The sequence below is a fragment of the Macrotis lagotis genome, chromosome 1, assembly GCF_037893015.1.
Source record: "Macrotis lagotis isolate mMagLag1 chromosome 1, bilby.v1.9.chrom.fasta, whole genome shotgun sequence".
NCBI lineage: Eukaryota > Metazoa > Chordata > Mammalia > Peramelemorphia > Peramelidae > Macrotis > Macrotis lagotis.
Genome location: NC_133658.1, coordinates 823,558,093 through 823,580,167, shown reverse-complemented (window position 1 = coordinate 823,580,167; position 22,075 = coordinate 823,558,093). Strand labels below are relative to the sequence as shown.

Here is a 22,075-nt window from a genome sequence, read left to right as displayed (position 1 = left end):
TTGTCTATGTTCACTTGAATAGCTCCAGTAGAATAAAATATCCTTGAAGAAAAGAATTTTTTCTTTTTTCTTTTAAATTCCTAGCAAAGTCTTGCACTGATATTTAAACAATCATTATGTTTGCATGTAAAATCTAACTCACAAAGCAACTTCAAAGTGCTAGCAGTTAATATTTTCTCTTAACCTTTATTGTCATTTACAATCTGTATCCAATCTATATCTACACGTTTATCCCACACACCTTTCTCTCTTTTCATGCACTCTATATTCCAGCCAAACTGTCCTACCTATGATTCCATAAAAAGTTCATCTTACATTTCCGTGACCATATAGATCATTCAAACCCCAGGCCTGAAATGCACTCCCTCTTCACTCTGGGCTTGCCTTTCTAGCTTTCTTCAAGGCTAGGGTCAAGTACTGCCTCTCAAAGGAGCTAAGTCCGGATCCTCTCCACCTCCCCCAATTACTTTTCTTATCTATGTTCACAGTTAACCCTCCTTCCTAGGTAAACTCCCAGAGTACAGGGTTTTTTTTGTTTTAGTTAATCCAGTATCTAGCACTCTGTAGATACTAGGTAAATGATTACTGCAGATGTAAAATATTTTAGTGAACAAAGACCAAAGGATGTCATTTTAAAATAATACCTCCGCTACATGGAAAAGAGGGGCTTTTAATATTCCAAAAATAAATGGTGCTCCAGAAAACAACTTTATTATAATTGATTAATTAATTTGCATAAAAAGAATTAGATCTTGACTTTCTTGGATTACCTCTGAAATCCAAAAATTGAAGTCCTTTTCAAATCAAAAGTCTAAGTTGAAATTGAAGTGTTAATTCTAAATAGGAAAACAAAATGTACTATTTGAGAGAAGAAATTTGAAAAAATATTAATATCTAAGGAAATTTTATCTTAAAAATACAGCATTCTACTAATTCTCTATTTTCTGGCTACCTCCAGATTTTATATGGAGTTATTTTAACTATAAAGATATCTTGAAATCATTCATAAATTATTATGAAGTTACAGAAAATCTATATTCTTAAATAGGAGTTCATAAGAAAGGAAACATGATTTATTTACAGGCTGAAAAATGGCTAATGGGAAGGAAATTATGAATTGATGATTTAATAAACAAATTCCATTACTAAAAAAGCATTCAATTCTTTTCTTTCCCAGCATTAAAATGACTGATAGATATGGAATTACCTCTATCTCAATTAGTACCTATAGTCACTTAATTTATCTACATTAAGATAACACAGAAATGAAAGAAGCCATTAACTACAAATAATTTCTAACTCAAATCTTATTTGTCTGAAACTTAAATTTTTTGCTTTTTTTTATGTTTGTAGTCATTAAGCAAATTAAAAATCCTATGCCTTGCTGTGAACTAGTAAAAATAAGTTTGAGGGGAAAATGAAGCGATTCACTGATCATTTCGATTTGAAAACATGAAAATATATAGTTAATGAAAACTGCTACAGGATTTAAACTTAACTTCATTCTGAGATTCTCGGAGACTGCTTTGTCACTAAATATTAGCAACTACTTCAGAATTAAAAACATTACTTGAAACGGAAAAAAATTGCTTGAAACGGAAAAAAAAACTAACAAAAGTGGACTCAAAGGATACACTGCCAGAACACTAGAAAGCATTTCCGAAAGTAAAAATTTAAAAGAACTGTCTTTCCAAGGAAGCCAAGGACCATTTGCAAGCCCCCAAGGCATATTCCCAGCCGACACTTTTATCAGATTAAAGAAACTGCAAGCAAGGGAGTTGGAAACCATTCTTCGTCCAAACCCAGCCTCTTCTTCCTGTGATGTCATACTACAAACCTAGCAAGCCTTCCTCTTCTGTTCTGAGAAAGCAAACTTTCTGCACACACACACACACACACACACACACACACACACACACACACACACACACTCACTCACTCACTCACTCACTCACTCTCACAGAACATGCTGCACGCTACTGAAGAAAACTTCTCAATTCTTCTGGAGGAAGGAACTTTTGAGAATTGTTTGTGAACTTTGCTTTTCGCTTTCTAGATCAGCACACCGGAAAGGTAGCGAAGGAAAACTTGTTAAAAAAGGCGTAAAAGAAGCTAGAGACCAAGTGAGAATATTTAAAGCACTTCATGTTCTAACCTTCTGTAAGTAGCTTTTAAAGTCTAACATTTCTTTTGCTAAATCAACTTAGAAATTTTGTTTCATTGAATTGTTTCATTCACGAAATACAGGATTTCAAACAGAGCGGATTTCCAATCCACGGCGGTTTACTTTAAATTCCTGCTCCTCAAGGATGACTCCACTGGATATCTAAAAAAAAGGGGGGATTCTTTCAACTGACCAGTCCTGGATCCCCGGTTTTTGTAGTGATTCCTGCAATAAAAGAATGCTTTCTCCTTAAAGGCACCAGACAGCGACTTTACAGCTAAATTTCATGTTTCTTTTGGAGATTTCCTGGAGAAAGGAAAAACTTATGAAGCCATCCAAAGACCCCAAACATTTGCAAATAAATTAGAGGTTATAAAGTGATCACCATCTGAATACTTTGGGAAAGGAGGAAAAGGAGGCTGGCTACCCGGGCTGGGATTTCTCCATTGTAAATCTAGAGCACCTTTATGATGGTAAGCACCAACAGTTCCAACTGTTCCTACGATGACTCCTTTAAGTATACTTTGTACGGGTGCATGTTTAGCATGGTGTTTGTGCTGGGGTTAATCTCCAACTGTGTAGCTATGTACATTTTCATGTGCACACTCAAAATGCGAAACGAAACAACCACTTACATGATTAATTTGGCCCTGTCGGATTTGCTTTTCGTCTTCACCCTGCCTTTCCGGATTTTTTACTTTGCCACTCGAAACTGGCCTTTTGGAGATGTGCTTTGCAAGATTTCCGTCATGCTGTTTTATACGAATATGTACGGAAGCATTCTGTTCTTAACTTGTATCAGTGTGGATCGCTTTTTGGCTATTCTCTACCCATTTCGATCCAAGACTCTCCGAACCAAGAAAAATGCAAAAATCGTTTGTTTTTCTGTGTGGTTGACTGTGCTAGGTGGCAGTGCGCCCGCAGTCTTTTTTCAGTCGACCCACTCTCGGGGCAAAAACTCCGAAGCATGCTTTGAAAATTTTCCAGAAGCCACGTGGAAAACCTATCTCTCAAGGATAGTGATTTTCATCGAAACTGTGGGATTTTTTATTCCATTGATCTTAAATGTGACCTGTTCCAGTTTGGTGTTAAGGACTTTAAATAAGCCAGTTACTCTGAGCAGAAGCAAACTAAACAAAACCAAAGTCCTGAAGATGATTTTTGTTCATTTGGTCATATTTTGTTTTTGTTTTGTACCATATAATATCAACTTGATCCTATATTCTCTTATGAGAACACAGACTTTTGTTAACTGCTCCGTGGTGGCTGCAGTCAGGACCATGTACCCAATCACGCTCTGCATTGCAGTTTCAAACTGTTGTTTTGATCCTATAATTTATTATTTTACATCAGACACTATTCAAAATTCAATAAAAATGAAGAACTGGTCTACTAGGAAGAGTGATTCCAGATTCTCTGAAATTCAAGGAACAGAGAATTTCATCCAGCACAACTTGCAGACTTTGAAAAATAAAATATTTGATAATGAATCTACAATATAAAAACACATGAACTATATAGACTACTGGGACTTAAATGACTGGCACTGCCACAACTGTGAAAATTGTTTTCTTGTTTAAACTATTTCTTTGGTTTAAACCTTTAAAATATGAACAGTGCTTTAAATATATCTGAAATTTTTAGCATTTTTTTTTAAATTACAGAAAAATATGTATTAAGTATTAAAAGCATATTCTGCTCTTGGTAGCTTCTATATTTGAGGATCTATTTTTCTAAACTATTTTCTAAACTCTAAACTTGGTTTCAGTACCTCCTCTTACAGTTAAAATGTTCTTAAGGAAGCTGTTATTGTTAGCTCATTAACACAGATGTATCAAGGTCCAAAAGGAGTTTTATGATTTAACAAATGATAAGTGATGGTCATGTGACTTAATTATCCTAGGTCAGTGTACTTCCCACCATAATGCCAGAACTAATAACATAAGAATATGAGAGACTGAGGTCTGAAAAAAAATGGTAAAAAAAAGCAGTATTAATAACGATAATAAATTTCAGTTTGGAATCTTAACTGATTACACAGCTCCTTTATGTATCAGTTTAGGTTTTCTTCACAAATCAATTCAAAATGATTCTTTGTGAAATGGGCTTTTAAAGGTTTTTACATTTTTAACCAAGAAATTTTTAACATTAAACTTATTCTCCAGTAGTTTAATCTTGTTTAGGCTTATAGAGCCCAAAAACTGAAATCAAGTAGTATGGTTTTTGTCTTCATAGCAAAAAAGTGCTGTGTGGTTTTAAAATATTCCTACCCAAATTACATATTTTGTAATTTGATAATAAGTACAAGGTTCAAACTTTCTATACTAGAATAAGCAGCACCACAAAATGGGGGTAGAGGGAAGCACAAAAAAGTATTTCTTTGCAAACTAAAATCTTTGTAAAATACTTTTATAGAATCACAATTTTGTATTTTAAGTATTTATATAAAAGTATGGGATACATGGAAGATTGTTTATGATCCTTTTACAAAGAATATTTGAAAATAGGAAGAAACTTTTTAAAAATTTGAAATCAATTGATTACCTAACTCAAAGGCTACTGTGAAATAAAATGAGGTGAATGAAGTATAGTGCAAGTTCAACTTAAAAAAAATAAAGCCAACAAAAGAAACTGCAACTAAATAGATAAGTAGATTTTCATTTGCATAAAAGAAACAAAATATAGGGTTTGTTCTTAAATTAAAATCAAACCCAAGCACTGTAGCAAAAGTTTTCTAAAAGCTTTGTTACTACCCAGTTTTCTTCCTGCCTGTTGAAACAAAGCTTCAAGCAAATAATCTACTTTTAGTAACAAAAAATTTGAGTTTCCTGTTACAGACACATGCAATATAATTTAATACCCTAACAGTTTGTCAAATACTTGAAAATTTATGTCTGATCTTACTCCTTAATAGTCTACCATCCCTGAATGTTTTTGATAACAAAAACAAACATCAGCCAGACAAGCAGGCTAGTGAGAAGGATGGAAAAACACTGTATTTTTCTGTATTCATGTGTCTATACTATATTGGATAACATATTAATCATTTCCTTAGTGCATAAATCCTCACTCATTTCACAAAAGGGAAATGATGAAAAGGAGTTGCAGCAGTAAACTTCAATTCGATGAACTAAACAATTTAAACAAATCAAGGTATTCTCCCAAGACACTACAAGAAGGCACTATGGAAAGAGCCCTAGATTTGGAGTCAAGAGGATCTAAATTCAAATCTCTGTTCTGTTACTATCCTGTGTCATTGCATAAAAAAAAAATTTAACTTTTCAAAGGGTGTTTCCTCATCTACAAAACAAGGGAATTTGATTAGATGACTGTATTTGAAAGATTCTTTTCAGCTCTAAATCAAAGATCAGATGTTTATGCAAAGTTATGGTCACTTTTTTGGTTTTGGTTTTTGAAGGTAAATCTGGTCCTTTACCTATAAAGGTGTTAGTGCACTTATAACATATTTCTATCTCAAAGTAGAATGAACTACTTGGCAAACAGAGTCTCCCTTCATATGAGGTCTTCAAGGAAAGATTAGATATGATTAGTCAATTGTGAAGTAGTGAGGATTTTTTTTTTCAAGTATGAGTTGAACTAGATGACTAATGAGGTCAACTCTGGAATCAACTCTTAGAACACTGACTTAGAAAAAGGCTTAGAAGATTGCTGAAAGCCATGTTTCAGGAAAACAAAATTGGAAAATGCAAATATACCTTTGAAGCATTTTCTTTTCTTTTAAAAAGCAACTAACAAATACCTGTGAAACTTATACCAGTCTGTACCAAAATATTTTGTCATCAAGATTTAGGAGTGCTCTTTGCAATTTTTAAAGTTATTGTAGAAACTGATTTCCTCCTCCCCCCAGCAAAATGAAATTTAAACAGTTGATTATATGGCTTGTACATCTTGAGCTTACCTGAGAAAATTTTTTTAATTTTGACTTTAAGGAGATAATTGGGTCAAGAGTCTTTTGAAATTTTGAAATATTTCCCAAAAGCAACAATACTATAAAAATAACTGGAAATTTGCAATTAGAATAGCCCATAGATCTATCTTGGGGTGGCTAGGTGGTGCAGTGGATAAAGCACCGGGCCTGGAGTCAGGAGTACCTGGGTTCAAATCTGGTCTCAGACACTTAATAATTACCTAGCTGTGTGGCCTTGGGCAAGCCACTTAACCCCACTGCCTTGCAAAAAAAAAAAAAAACAACCTAAAAAAAAGAATAACCCATAGAGGGGTAAGGGGGGGGTATTTCATTGGAATTCATAAAATAATATGAACTATTGATATTATTGATTCAGGTACATTATAAGCTAAATTAGGCTTTGGGGAAACCATTTCTAATATTTCAATGAGAAAATATGCTCTTTGTTTTTAACTGATAGAGGCCTGGCCTTTGTTCAGGAAGACAGAGATTCAAGTCTCACTTTTTGCACAAATCGGCTGATCTTGAGGGGGTCATAAGCTCTCAATGTCTCAATAAACTCTCTGAAATGCAGTTTGTTTTGATATATTCCTCCACCATCAAATGACAGGTCTAGTTCCTCTCCCCTTCCATAAAAAGAAAACATATTGCTAAATTGTTGACACTTATAGGTATAAATGTAAGAAAAATACTAGAACATAAATTAGAAAAGTTCTCACTCTCTTGAGACATAATCAAAACTGAAGGCAAAGCGAAAGAAAGCTAATCTGAGAAATATCCAGATCCTTCATCTCACTGAAGGGTAACAATCATAGACGTCAAATTTCAAAAACTGATTTTCAATTTCATATGGTAATTGGAGGCAAAATAGCATGAAAGAAAATCCTAACTTTGATGACATCAGTTTTACAGAATCACAAAATAAATGCTTATTGATGATTACTTTTCCATTACCATTGTCATACTAGTCTAGGCCCTTATGACCTTACTTCCCTAATTATTTTTTGCTTCCACTTTTTCCTTACTTGAACCTGTTCTACATATTGCCAGCAGGGAGATCATTGTGTCTTTCTCCTGGGCCCCATTTTTTCCCCTAGAATTTTAATGGTTATCAGTAAAGTAGATAATTTTTTTTAAAAGAAAATTTAGGGAAAAAATAGCACAGCCTTGGCAAGTGTTAGGTGTTTAACAGACTGAATGGAAGTCAAAGGGAACTAGAAAGTAGAAGCAGAAAAGAATACACATGGGAAGAAGCCGAGACCTTTGAGATTCCCAAGGAACAGATGTAGCTAGGGAAGGTTCTTCTGTACTCCTTCAGGACTTGCTCCAATACTTGGTTCATGGGCTTTGAAAACAATGTTCCAAAAGGGGGCAAGGAAAGGCAAAGAAATAGCTTCAAACCTATTCATAATGTATTTACTTAAGCTGTTTGGAACCTAAGATCTTTCCCCCCCATCAAGAGTCAATGGGGGAGAAGAGCAAGGGGAGAATTTTAGAAAGTTTTATGTTTTTACTCCCAGGAGCAATAACTCACAGGTCTTCACCACCTTGAGGGAGAAAAGGATCCTTGGAATTGGCAGAGGCACAGATTTTCACTTTATTTGCTCAGTGATTCAATTTTTCTCCTGGCTTCCCTATATCCAGAGAAAGAGATATGGGAAGAGATAGGGAAGCTGGCACTTTACTTAGCAATTCTGGTACACTCTCTTGCTGGATTATAAATTATCAGAACTTGAAAGGGGGAGGGTCTTAATTTGAGTCAGTACACAGGGCTAAATTATTCTTCCAGACCAAATGAGCATCATGAACTTTTGACAACTGGCAGCTGTCACCCACTATATCCAGTATAAGATCACAGATTCAGGGAATGCTGGCCTGGGTCCAGGGAAGTATTCCAGTAATATATAGAAAAAAGCAAGGCCAGGAGCGGCTAGGTGGCACAGTGGATAGAGCATCTGCCTAGTCCTTAATACTATATGTAGTTGGGAAGTAGGTTGGAAGAATGAGCAAACAAACAACAATAACAACAACAAATTCCTCATCTATAAACAAAACCTCAAAGAAAAATATAACTTGGCCACAGATTTAACTAGAATTCCTGGGGATTTTGAAAACAGGTTGTTTTTTTTTAAGAGTAAAAATAGTTTTATAAATGAAATGACAGCAACAAAGGAAAAAAATGAAAAAGAAATGAGCTTTTCATCTAGCTTTTCAAAGAGCTAGAATAGGCAATTGGCAAAGAATAGGAATCTGATAGCATGCCCATAATGGAGAATAGCCAAACAAGTCACAGTATATAAATATGGAAGAATACTACTGTACTATAAGAAGTAATGAAGAGTATAGTGTTTGAAAAGTTATGAACTGCTATAGAATGACATGAACAGAAATAGAACAATTTATTCAATATCATCAACATGGTAAAGATAAAACAACTCTGATAGAATTAGAGATTATGAGCAGCATAATGACCAACCATGATTCTAGAGGACTAATGATAAAACATGTTACTCACTTCCTGATGGAGAGGCAAAAGACTCAGAGTACCAAATGGGAGGCACTATTTTTCCAGACAAATTCAATACAGAAATTAGTTTTTCACTATACATATTTGTTATAAGGAATTTTGTTTTCCTTTTGTTCTTAGCTGGGGGAAGGGAATAGAGTAGGAGGGAGAGAAGGCAGATCTCTACTGATTGAAATATATATATATGTATGTACATGAAATTTTAAATTAATCTTATGCTGCCTTTTCTGCCACATACATTGCCTGTCGTGCACTGTCCACAAAAAAATGACTTCTGACTTTTTTCCTTTAGTACAGCATCTCAAGAGAGTTCAAAACATTCAGGAATTGTGGTTCATACCTGGGTGGAAGATGTAATGATTTGATAAAAAAGAACTATGTATATCAATAAAAGGACTATGCATATTGATGAAATTAATCTCCTTGAAGTATAGAAATAGTTCCTAGGTATTCTTCAAAATGTTTAATTCCAACACAAAATAATATAAAGAAAACATGGAAGATAAAACATCACAATGTACGAGTCCCAATTAGAACTCAAGGAGTTTAATAGCTTGATCTCAGGAAATTGCTCTGTAGTTATATCTAGGGGTAGAGAGTGGATATGGGTTATGAAAAAAGAGGCTGAATTGCTATGTATCAGTTACATTATTTATACATGAAACTAGAAAAGAATTCCTCAGCATGTTAACTGAACATTTCAAGAAATTAAATAAGGGGAAGCTAGGTGGCTCAGTGAATGGAGCACTGACCCTGGAGTCAGGAGGACCCAAGTTCAAATGTGACTTCAGACACTTAATAGTTACCTAGCTGTGTGGCCTTGGGCAAGTCACTTAACCCCAGTGCCTTGACCCCCCCCCAAAGAAATTTACAAATACTATGTTACATTAATATTTAAAAATAAACATGATTACTTTTTAATTCTTTGACAGATCAAAGCAATAAATATTTTGATGGATCTGTAGTATTACTGATACATTTTCTCCAGTGGAACAGGTCCTATCTCATCTTCTTGTTATATCCATTATTATCCTCCTCATCATTATCCTTTATTAAATCTTCCTCAGTAGGTCCATCTAAATTGAAGACCTTCCTCTAGTTCTCTTGATGTTATAGAGAAGATGAGTAATCCACCAATTATCCTCCTCTTACCCACTGATGGAGTGTTTCCTTTTTTTTTGGGGGGGGGTCCTACATCTCCATATTATATATTTAGAGCTAGAAGAGACCATTAAAATTATCTTGTTCAGTCTACTCTCTCTGATTTTCTGTGCTTCTTCCTATGCAAAGTTCTTCATTCATAATATTCTGCAAGCTAATTTAGGGTCACTTTGTATCTCTCCAATGATCTTACAGTGACTCACAATTCTGGTTCTTTGGAGATTACATTATAATTTTAGCCATAAAACCAGAAGACTACTAGTGTTAAAAAGTTTGGTTATTTTGTACCAGGGAAGGGGCGGCTAGGTGACGCAGTGGATAGAGCACCGGCCCTGGAGTCAGGAGTACCTGGGTTCAAATCCGGTTTCAGACACTTAAAAATTACCTAGCTGTGTGGCATTGGGCAAGCCACTTAACCCCATTTGCCTTGCAAAAAAAAAAAAAAAGTATTTTGTACCAGGGAGAAACTTGGGATCAGTTAAAGAACTAAACAGTTACTAAAATATAATTTAGCCTTCTCTCCTTTTATTTAATTCTGAATCTCAGTTGTACACCTCTGTGTCTCCTTTCAACTGCTTATCATAACCTGGATAAAAGACAGTTTTCCATTTATATGGCTTTTCCACAGTATGGTTAGTTGGGCTGAACTCTTTTGAGTGATTATTAATTAGGAGGCTCTCCAATGTTTCAGAACAAAAAGATAATCAATTCACAAAAAGATCTGGAGGATCTGACCACATATAACAAATATTCTTCTGTTTGGACTCCACTAGACTGGACATTCTGTAGAAGAGTAGAAAATATCTCTTGGTCAACTTTTTCTTTCCCTGTTTTATGCTTCAATTGATATTTCTGATCACAAGGTAGCTAAACAATCTCTGTTATTACATCTTTCAAGAAATCTCATGTGATTCTGAAATATGCATGAGAGATATTTTTGCTGGAGGAAAATCTTGAAAGAGGCATTTTGTACTATCAAATCATGCTTTTCTATAGTAAATAAAAAGAAGCAAAATGACTTGTCTTTTATTTTCTTACAGTTAATTGTATAACATAAAGTTATAGAATATTATTTGCTGTAGAATATTATTTATAAAAGTTTGGGGCAGTAATTGTCTCAATTATCTTGTCTCAATAATCATACTATATGTGTGGTCTTTGTTCCTTTTGTAAAAATGATTCAAGAAGGGTCCCTCAATGCCCTTGAAATAGTTTTGCTTCCAACATTGGCCCATTCCATATGTGCTTCTTTCCTGGTTAACCTACCTATCCAGTCTTTATTTTTTTTTAAATGAAATTATTACTTCCAGAAGGAAATAATTTTGACTTCATTTTATTAATTACTGTCTTAAAAATTTCTTAAGAGACTTTTATAAAAAAAGAATATTCTAAATCATTCTATTAGAACTAATTTTCAAACAATTTCTTAGTGGAATTTTTTTATTTGGTTGTTGAAAAAATGCTAAGTTTTCATACTCAATTAAAGTTTAGGCTTAAGAAAAGATTTTGCCTAGGATCAAAAGTCAGTTCACAAAAGGCCTTGATCACAAACCTACTTGCTAAAAAAAAGAAGCATTTTAACTTATTAACATTTGGAATATGACTGTCAAAATGTATTAAAAAAAATCACACTGGCTCATGAAATTTAATAGTTAATAACTGAAGTAACTTGCTAGATCAAAAAAACTTATTTTTTAGTACTTTAAAATTTTTTTTCTAAATTTATTTATTTTTGAATTTTACAAATTTCCCCCTAATCTTGCTTCCCTCCCCCCCCACCCCCTCACAGAAGACTGTCTGATAGTCTTTACATTAAAGCTCTTTTATTTTTAGTGTACAACCTTATAAGAATTCTTTGGATGAACAAAAACAACAAATACATACATCTCAACAGACCTTCACATACATACACATACCCACACACAAAAGCATACACACATACATACACACATGGGCTCCCATAAATAATAATAATGCAATTCTGTAACTTCTTGCTACAGTAATAAAACAACATGGATCTATTTCATTTTGCACTGACCCTTATAAAATTTTATTCTGGGAAAGACCCTGGTTTAAAGTACTGTAGGTCTATCATATTAGGCTCTGATTTTGAACTGTGTGGTATTCAAATATGTTACATATCTTATTAGGAAGAAAATCAATAAGTATAATAAAATAACTCAAAGATTATCTCTTTCCAAGTAAAGACCACAGATTAGATGCAGAAATACACTCATTTCTATTCACTTCAATCAACCACTGATTAACCAAATGATAATGGACAAGCCTTTTCATTTCTTTGCTGTTCCAGCTTTTTACTTAAATAAGCTTTATCTTTTTATCTAATAAAAATAATAAAATCATAATAAATATCTCTTTTCCTCAAGCATATTCATGAAAGGATTTTAAATGACAGATAGACAACAGAGAAAAGTACAGGTCCACTGAAGAAAAATTACTAAAATGTTAGAAACCAAAATTTAGTTAGAATTAAAATCATTTACACTTAACCCCATTTGCCTTGCAAAAAAAAAAACCCTAAAAAAAGGAATTAAAATCATTTAATAATAAAGATAAGAAACACTTTAGATAACTTGTCTTAAAGTTTGGGAAAGGCTATAATGATGATTAGATTCTCTCAGGGAAAATGAACTTAAAATAAGGTAATAAGATACATTTGGGGTAGATTTAGAAGAACTTCCTAACAAGGTACAAATCTCAGAAAGATGGTTCGTCATTAAGTATTTTAATTAATTCATTTGTAATGGAGTCAGAAATCATAGAAAGTTAGCAGGATTAAAAGAGCCTGATCTCTTTTTAGAAGAGCCAAGAAAAACAGATACAGCTATTTCCTATTTTACAATTCCTTATCTTGCACTAAAATCGGCACTGACAGGAAAGCCCCAAAATTGACCTTTGGTATTTGGCAAGGTATGAGAAATGTAGACAATGGTAAAAAAAAAAAATTTAAAAAAACCCCAATTAGTATATGAATAAAGCTACACATTCAACTTCAACTATTTGTAGTTCCTGTAAGAGGCAGAAAGAAGTGGATAAAGAAGAATCAGCTTTGTTCATTCCTCTAAAAATGTTTTGAAAAGGCAGATACACACAAAACCTGTTGCATTTTATTTAAGGATGCATTGAATTTAACAGTTATGCCCTAAAAAGGTATTAAAATGCTTTGTCAAATTTGTTAATATTCTCTTGTTCTATTAGAACAACTAAGAAATCAAACTAATTGCTACAGTCGGATATTTCTTAGCTTTTATTTGCAACTGATATCTTCTTTCTTGTCTGTACTTGAATGACAAATTAACACTCCTTTCTTCCAAGTTGTGTTGAGACTTGTTTAGTACTGCAATATAAAATCACCTAAATGAAAAGTGAACACTAACACTTCACACACAGCAACTGTTAAGAAAGGCTATCTTTCCTCCCCCGTCTAATAGTTCCCCATCTTTTAGGTAGTAACAATTAAAAAAAAAAGTTCTATGAAAATAAATTGGCACAGACAGCTAAAGTAAAAACTGAATAGGTTAAGTAATTTGGGAAAATACTGACATGTAAAATGAGGCCTAGAATTTCTGTCCTCAAGATTACAAAATAGGGAGAGAAGCAAAGAGCACCCAATGAAAATGATGAGACTGATTGGGACAATGAACACACCAAATAAAATGCTTTTATAAAACATGCCTATACTACCAATGATGAATAATAAAAAGAATCATTTATTTAAATTGTACCCAAATTATTTTGGGATTCAAGTTTTGAATTTGAATCATTCTCAAAGGCACCCCCTAGAATATCTAATATACTAAATAACTTAACTCCCCTTCTGAAGACTTTTTTTTGGGGGGGTGGCTTTTTACAAGATAATGGGGTTAAGTAACTTGCCCAAGGTCACACAGCTAAGCAAATATTAAGTGCCTGAGGCCATATTTGAACTCAGATCCTCTGGACTCTGGGGCCAGTGTTCTATCTACTGAGCAACCTAGCTTCCCCTTCTGCCAATTTTTGACTAAAGGGACAGGTCCATAGGACAGGGTAAAGTTACATGTGGTCAGAGAATGGTAGTGGATGTCTAATATAATAAGTAATGTCTAATGTCTAATGTAATATGAATGAGTAGATGGCTGGTTAGTTCCACCCAGTACACTGTTTTCTGACAACTTAATTGTCACAAAATACTCTGAAGAATTATGGAGGATTGCAGTTTGAGAGAAGAGAATGTATGCTGAAGGAGGAGGAATTAAAAATAGCTTGAAGTTCAGACATTAGAAATAATCTGAGTAAAGAACTTGATATGTAAAAGTCAGAGGTGTCTGTTTTTTTAAAGCATATACAATTATCTGGTAACCCAAGTACTCAAGCTGAGAAAAATATAAACACCAATTTTCACAAGAATCAGTGCACATTTCAGTGAATCTACACATTTATGAAGCTCCCATGAAAAGCAGCACAACATAATGGATATTTACTACTTCAGAGCCAAGAAGTCCTGAATTCAAATTTTGTCTCTGACATCCATTAGCTGTATGACTAGTCAAGTCATATAACCTGCTGGTACTTTAACTGGTGATGTCAAAGTAGCTTTGATCACATGTTCTGATAAATGAAAAAATTTTGAGCTATATTTCTAAGTATTATGCATGTACTACTATACTAATAATTACATATATTAAACAATTTATAGAAATTTAAATTTAAAAATAATTAGATAAATATGAAATTACATTTATTCCTAAATGGGGAGTTACAGGAATTCAATGAGTAGAGAAATAACATCTGTTCTTTATGAAAATCACTTTGGCAGCTAGCTAGATGAAGGTTGGATTAAAGTAAAGCAATCACTCAAGATTTTCTGGTTGATCTCCCTGCCTCAAACCTTTGTCTGCTCAGTTCATCCTTACCTCAGCTATCAAAGTAATATTTCTAAAGCAAATGTCTCATCATGTCACTTCCCTCTATCCTATTCAATAAACTCTTGTGGTTCCCTATTACTTTAAGAATCAAATATAAAAATCCTCTGGCATTGAAAGTCCTTCATAAGCCAGCTCCCTCCCACCTTTCCAGGCCCCTTGACTTATTCTGCAATTCAAAACATTCTATCTCCCAATTCTATCTGTCCTCTAAGTCTTGAATTGTCTTCTTTCTTATTTCTGTTTCCTGGCTTCTAAAAGAAGCCTTTCTTGATCCCCCTTAACTCTAGTGCCTTCTCTCTAAAATAACCTCAAATTTGTCCTGTGTGTATGTATGTTGTGTATATATGTACAACTGTACACAGTTGTTTGTTCGTATGTTGTCTCTTCTACTAGATTATGGGCTCTTAGAGCAGTCTACTATTGCCTTTCTTTAAATCCCTAGTACTTAGCATGGTGTTTTACACATAGTAAGTGTGTAATAAATACTAATTGACTTGAGACACAGAGGTGTGAAGGGACTGAATTTATCAGTTCGAGTAGAAAGAAGACTGATATATGAGGTTCAAAGAAAGAAGTGACAAGATATGGCAAATAATTGGATTTGTGAATATGGAGTGTGGGAAAATGAGAAGTCAAAAATGATAATGGGACTATGAGAACCTGAATGACTAGAAGGAGAGTAGTGCTCTTCAAAGTAGAAGGAAATTTGGAAGAGGGGATGGATTTTGGAAGGAAAGCTAATGTAATGAAAAATATGAAATTACAAACTATCCAAGACCACTTCTTCTGGGTCACTCAAGGGAGGAGGTGGGACTCTACCATCAGTCAAAAAATCTATTTTTGGAGTCACCTCAAGAAACCAGGAACCAGGTGATCAGGAGAATAGTAGTGGAATTTCCCCAAGAGCACCTGCATAGATACTGTAGGAGATGGTTGATTTAGATTAGAATTTTCCCTAAGAGGCTCTCAGCTCAGAAGAGGGGGAGTTGGGAGGGAATGGGATCCTACCATCTCTGCTAGTATTTTACACCATTCCTCTTCTTGATGATTGAAATCCTTAAGAAAGTTGTTTATACTAGATGTTTCCACTTCCTTTCCTCTTATTTTCTTTTTTAATACTCTGCAATCTGGCAATGATCTCATCATTCAACTCAAACTATCCTCTTTGAAGTCACCAAATTATCAAATATAATCTCCTTTTCTCAATTCTTATCAATTACTCTTCTATTCAACTTTATTCCGTGCCTCACTTTTTTCTCCTAAATATTCTCTCCTCTATTATTTTTGCTCATTTGTTTGCTTTGGCAAGGCAATAGAGTTAAGTGACTTGACCAGGGTTACACAACTAGTAAATGTTAGGTGTCTGAGGTAGATTTGAACTTAGGTCCTCCTGACTCAAGAACTGGTACTCTATCCACTGTACCACCAAGCTACCCCCTCTTCTATTAATGATGTAACATTATTCTTCCCTGGTTCTTCTCCTATCTATATGATCACTATGCCAAGTATTATTTATGTTGTGGATCTTCACAACAACCCTGGTAGGTCATATTATTATTATTCCCATTCTACAATTGAGAAAACTGATGCAGACAGAGTTAAGGAACTTGAGGTCAGATTTGAACTTAAGTCTTCCTGGCTCCAGCCAGGATTCTATTCATTACCACTAGATGCCAAAATTACTCACTATCCTTTACCCTACTTATCCAGCCTGTTGATAAATCATGTCATGTTTACCTTCACAACATTTCTCATCATATACCTTCTTTCCACTCATACAAATACCATCCTAATTCAGACCTTCATCACTTCTCATTTGAACTATTTCAATAGCCTCTAATCCATCTTCCACTCGGCTGTCAAAATGATTTTTCTAAAGTATAGGTATGAAACATCATTTGCCTGCTCAATGAATGGCAATGGTTCCCCATTACCTGCAGGAACAAATATAAACTCCTTTGTTTGGTATTTAAAACTTTTCACACCATGTCCTTGTCTTGACAATCTTCTTATACATTACTCTCCTACACATACTTGTGTGTGTGTGTGTGTGTGTGTGTGTGTCTCATATTTGCTGTTGTTTACACACAACACTCTACCTTACATTTTCATGCTTTGTAGTGACTGCCTCCCATGACTGGAAAGCTCTGACTCCTTTCCTCCATCTTTTAGTTTCCTGGCTCTCTTCAAACTTCAGCTCAAATCCCATATTCTACAAGAGCCCTTTCCGGGGCCCCTAGCTGTTCTATAAAACATTCCCCCTCAGATTTCCTTCTTTAGACTGTGTGTGTGTGTGTGTGTGTGTGTGTGTGTGTGTGTGTATTTGTAATCCTTCATTAGAATATGAGCAGAGATTATTTTTGCCTTTCTTTAAATCCTCAGAACTTATTTTTTTAATTTTATTTGCAAGTAGTAAGAACTTAATAAATGGTTGTTGACTAATTGCCTAACTCTGCAAGCATTTAATAACTGCTTGAGGCAACTCTCTACAACTATATCAGCATTGGTAGGAGTTTCCACATCTGGAAATTTTCCAAATTCCCAGAATGAAATCATAGGTCTGCCTCCTAATCTATCCCTTTCAGTCTAGTGCTATACTATATGTGTCAAGCATTATAGAAATAGTAGATGACAAAGTCTTTGACTTTGAGGAGATTAAAAATTTAATTGGGAGATAAGATTAACAAAAGTGAAAAATAAGGAATAATATAATAAAGTACTAAACAATATAATTAAGTATTCAATTAACGTGAACATTTATTAAATATAGCTTAAAGTGATGACTCAGAAATAATTTCAGGAGCTCAAAGCACTTCTCTGTCATATATATGAAAAATAATGATGACTTGGGTATATTTAAGTGATGATTAATAGAATTTCAGTTAATAGAAACTTTCACTAAAAGTTTATTTATCTTTTTTTATGATGTTTATTTTTTTAGTAAAGCATTGACCCCAAGGTCAGAAAGCTAGGTAATTATTGTTTGAGTTTGGTTTTGAACTCAGGTCCTCCTGACTCTAAGGCCGGTGCTCTATTCACTGCACCACCAAGCAGTCCCTATTTATCTATCTTTGCCACTCAATATTTCTGGGTAAATCACTTAAGTTCTCCAAGCCTCAGTTTCCACATCTGCAAGATAAGGACAATTCAATTCAGTTTAAACACCCCTGCCTATCACTGGAATTAAAACACAAGGACAGATCCTTGCCCTCAAGATTCTAGAGATACAAAGTGCAGAAAGTAACGTGAGGCAGAAAAAACACTAACAAATTGAGGAATTGTGAAAGTTTGCATTCAGGAAGAAGCAATTGGGACTTCAAAGAATTACAAGAATTCACCTTTGTAGTCAACATCTTCTGGCACACAGTAACTGCTCAAGAAATGCTTACAGAATTGAACAGAAAAGGTGAAAGTAAGGAAGGAAAGCATTACAGGTATGGGGGGGGATAGCTTTTGTGAGGATATAGAGATAAGTCAGAGATCTGGTAAGTCAGTGAAATAACATGAAATAAGTCTGCAAAGATTGGTTGGAGCTAGATTTAAGTATATTTAATTCCTATGCTGAATAATTTGCAGTTTATTCCTAAGATAATAGAAAGTCACTGAAAATTTTTCAGCATGAAAATGACTATCAGATCTTAGGAAAATGGTTTGGAGAGGAAGAGAACTGGAAGGAGAAAGAAGACCAATTAGAACATTATTTATGTAGTTCATGCATTTTTGATATTACACTTAAATTTCAAAGATATTCACACAATTTGAGTTACTATCCTTTTACATTTTTTTAGGAGGGAATATATTTATATATTGTTAAGTTTGTGTTATATAAATCCGTTAAATACTAGAAACTTGTTGATATTATTGCAACTTCTTAATCACCCTCTCTTATAATTCCCCTTTTCCCCCAACTTTGACTCCTAATCTCTGTATATGGAATCAAAAGGTCAGGAAGTCCTTGAATAATCTTGTGTATTGGTAAAAAGAGATGTGGGTGGACATGGCTAAATGTATAGGTTTGAATGGCAGACAAATATGTATATGTTTACACACACACACACACAATACATACACACAATAGATATGATATAATGAAGGACTGTCATGTATTAGGTGGATATTTATTTGGATGGATGCCAAAGGGAGAACTGGGAATGATTAGTGGACTTGACATAGAAATAGATTTAGGTTCTAGATAAGACAAAACTTTCATTATACTTCTAACTGCAATGTAAGGAGAAATAGTGGATACTTCATTCCTTACTCTCTAGTCTTTTCTATTCACATGGGAACCCAAATATCTATCCCTGTGCTGTTCAAAGAAATAGGCAATGTAGATCTTTGAATGCATTTTCGCTTTATTAAATTTTCATTCTCACAACCTAAATGAATGAAGAACGTAGCTATCATTGATATGAACTGTGATTTTTGGGCAATTCACTTAACTTTTCGAGTTCTAAGTTTCTTTGTCTTGAAAACATGAAGAGGATAGACTAACATGTCTTCCAGAACTAAATCATATTAATTTATGCAGACTGCTGGTCCTCACCAATAATCTGTATTGTTCTTCTCACTTAGGAAACTAAGTAGAAGATTATTTTAGTCCACTTAGACCCCTACTTTCTCTTTCCTCAAAACAATCCCCTCCTATTTCTCTTCTTACCAGTAGCAATATCATGTGATTCTTAGGGATGAAGCTGTTTATGCCCAATAGTTCAGACTAAAAGTACAGAATACTTTAGCTCAGACTTGATCAACTGACCCTGAAACAATCTTAATGAGCAATTGGCAAAAAAAAAAAAGAAAGAAAAAAAGTTTTCTCAACACTCTTATGCAGAAAGACTGTATGCTGATCAAGCATTGAATTAGTTTCAAAAAGATCTGAGAAAAGTTAATGCTAATCAAAGAGTAAATAAACTGAGACTCAACATACATAAATTGACAAGAGAGGCTGATCAATTAGGCTATTTCAGTTCTAAGTTCTAGGATTCTACACTTCTCTTTTTTGGGGAAATAGTATTTTATTTTTCCTAATTATATGTAAAGAAAGTTTTCAATATTCATTTTTTATGATTCTGAGTTTCAAATTTTTCCTTCCTCCCCCTTCCTTCTTCTCATCATCCCTTCCTAAGACAGCAAACACATAGGTTATGTGTGAGCAATTATATAAACAATTCCAAATTAGTTATATTGTGAAAGAAGAAATAGAATGTATTCTCATATATTAATATATAATTATATTCTTAAAATATTTACTGACACTAAAGTTAGATGTTCACTAATTAAAGATGTTCACTAATTAAAGAAAATGTGAATCTTCAGATTACATTATTAAAAATAGGAAAAACAATGGTGAATAAAAAGAGGAAGATTTTAAAATTTAATAAATCTTTTAAGAAAATTGTATGGGTTCTTGTCCAGTGTATGATATTGAGGATTTTCCCCTCTTTGTGTTTACTTCCTGTCAGGTCTGATATTTCAAAAGAACACTGAAGAAGTTCAGATTTTTGTTTACAGGTTAGCCAGCAAGAAAACTAAGGAATCTTAAGTTGGCTACTATATTTGAACAAATTGTTCCATGAATCTCACAATTTAAATTATGAACTATTTTTAGCCTATTCTTTTTTCATCCAAGTGTACAGTAAAACTGATATAAAAGCAGACAAGATTAAGACAAATTAGTTAGCTACGTGCTAGGGAGACATAAGAATACAGAATATATATAAATACAAGAAACAATACTATACATTTTTTATTGCAATTTTACATTCTTTTTTATTAAATCTACAATAATACTACAAAAATTACCACAAAGAATGAGCTTAATGGTTTAACTGGGACAATAATTTAAAGAATAGATCATTTTATAATGTCATAGTTCTAAGTTTAAATTTCTTCCTGTTAAAAATACATATTTTCTATATTATTCTATTAAATTTAGAGGTCAAATAAAGAATTGGCCTCTAAAAGGGAGTTTTGTTAGGTATATAATATGAAAAAATGTAGATATATAATTACGTCTTTTGAGAAACTCATGTGATGAATAAAAATGATTTAAGATGATCAAAACATTTCATATATTTATGTGCATATACACACTTAAACATATATGCGTACAAACATATATCTATATATACATATTAAAATTTATGTGATAAATACGTGAGACTGAGATAGAACTATCAACTAAGTTTCCATAAGCGTTATAAATAAGTCAATATACTAAATTGCTTTTAGCCAAGAGGGTCCTTTGTCCTCAAGTAGATTACAATACTGTTAGGAGGCAAGGCTTATATATATATATATATATATATATATATATAATATATATACACATATATATGTATATATATATACACACACACATATATACATACACATATAGATAGATATATAGATATAGATATACAAACAACGATTCAAAAAAGGACAACAAATATTTATTAAGTGCCTATAGTAGATAATACAGGTCAGTACATGATAAAAATGCTAAATTTCATGTTGTCAGTACCATATACTTGATTCTAAGTGCTATAGAAGGAAGGAAAAAAGCAATATTGTTTAAAATTATAAAGAAAGGTTTCCTAGTGGAGGTTGAGAAGATCTTTTTGGGAAACAATTTGTTGTTCTATATAAAGTAGAATTTTGGTATATATTTGTTGTAAAAGTTCTAAAATGACTATATGTCATCCATAAAAGTGAGGTATATTAAGCTTTCATTACCTCATAGGATATAAAAAGATAAAGTCCAATATGTTTTAGAAAAGTATTTCAGAAAATTATAAAATGTATTTTTTTAAGATTCAAAGAAAGATATCACAGAGAGATATATCGCCATGATTACAGTGATAATTAATGGCAAAATTGACGTCAGAACCTAGGTTTCCTGATTCTCAACATATAGGACAATTCCTCTTAACTTACCATCATTTTATGTGTCTTTCTCTGTGCTTTATAAAACTCAATATTATATTTCCTTTATAAGACTGCTAATTATAGGGGCGGCTAAGTGGTGTAGTGGATAAAGCACAAGCCCTGGATTCAGGAGTACCTGGGTTCAAATCCAGTCTCAGACACTTAATAATTACCTAGCTGTGTGGCCTTGGGTAAGCCACTTAACTCCATTTGCCTTGCAAAAAAAAAAAAAAAACCCTAAAAAAAAGGCTGCTAATTATTTAAACACAATGTGAAGCATTTTATTACATAAATGCTTAAATATGTAAAAAAGACTAATTATGGCTAAGTCATTGTCTTCCAATTCTCTTGAGACACTGACTGCTTTTGACATCTTTTAAAATTAAAAACTAACACTTTTGTGTAAAGTATGTGAGGTCAACGAAACACTGAGGCATAAACACACACCAGACATCCTT

At 33.4% G+C, this 22,075-nt stretch overlaps 2 protein-coding genes across 3 annotated transcripts in view; one reads left to right on the top strand and one right to left on the bottom strand.

Moving 5' to 3' along the window:
- The window catches only part of RB1 (RB transcriptional corepressor 1), a 165,118-nt gene that overhangs the window by 69,112 nt on the left and 73,931 nt on the right, over window positions 1–22,075 (bottom strand). The window lies entirely within an intron of this gene.
- On the top strand, window positions 1,848–6,665 carry LPAR6 (lysophosphatidic acid receptor 6). The gene is made up of 2 exons (XM_074217120.1): window positions 1,848–2,160; window positions 2,248–6,665. Exon 2 carries the CDS (start codon window positions 2,632–2,634, stop codon window positions 3,664–3,666), a length of 1,035 nt encoding a protein of 344 aa, XP_074073221.1. The 5' UTR covers window positions 1,848–2,160; window positions 2,248–2,631; the 3' UTR covers window positions 3,667–6,665.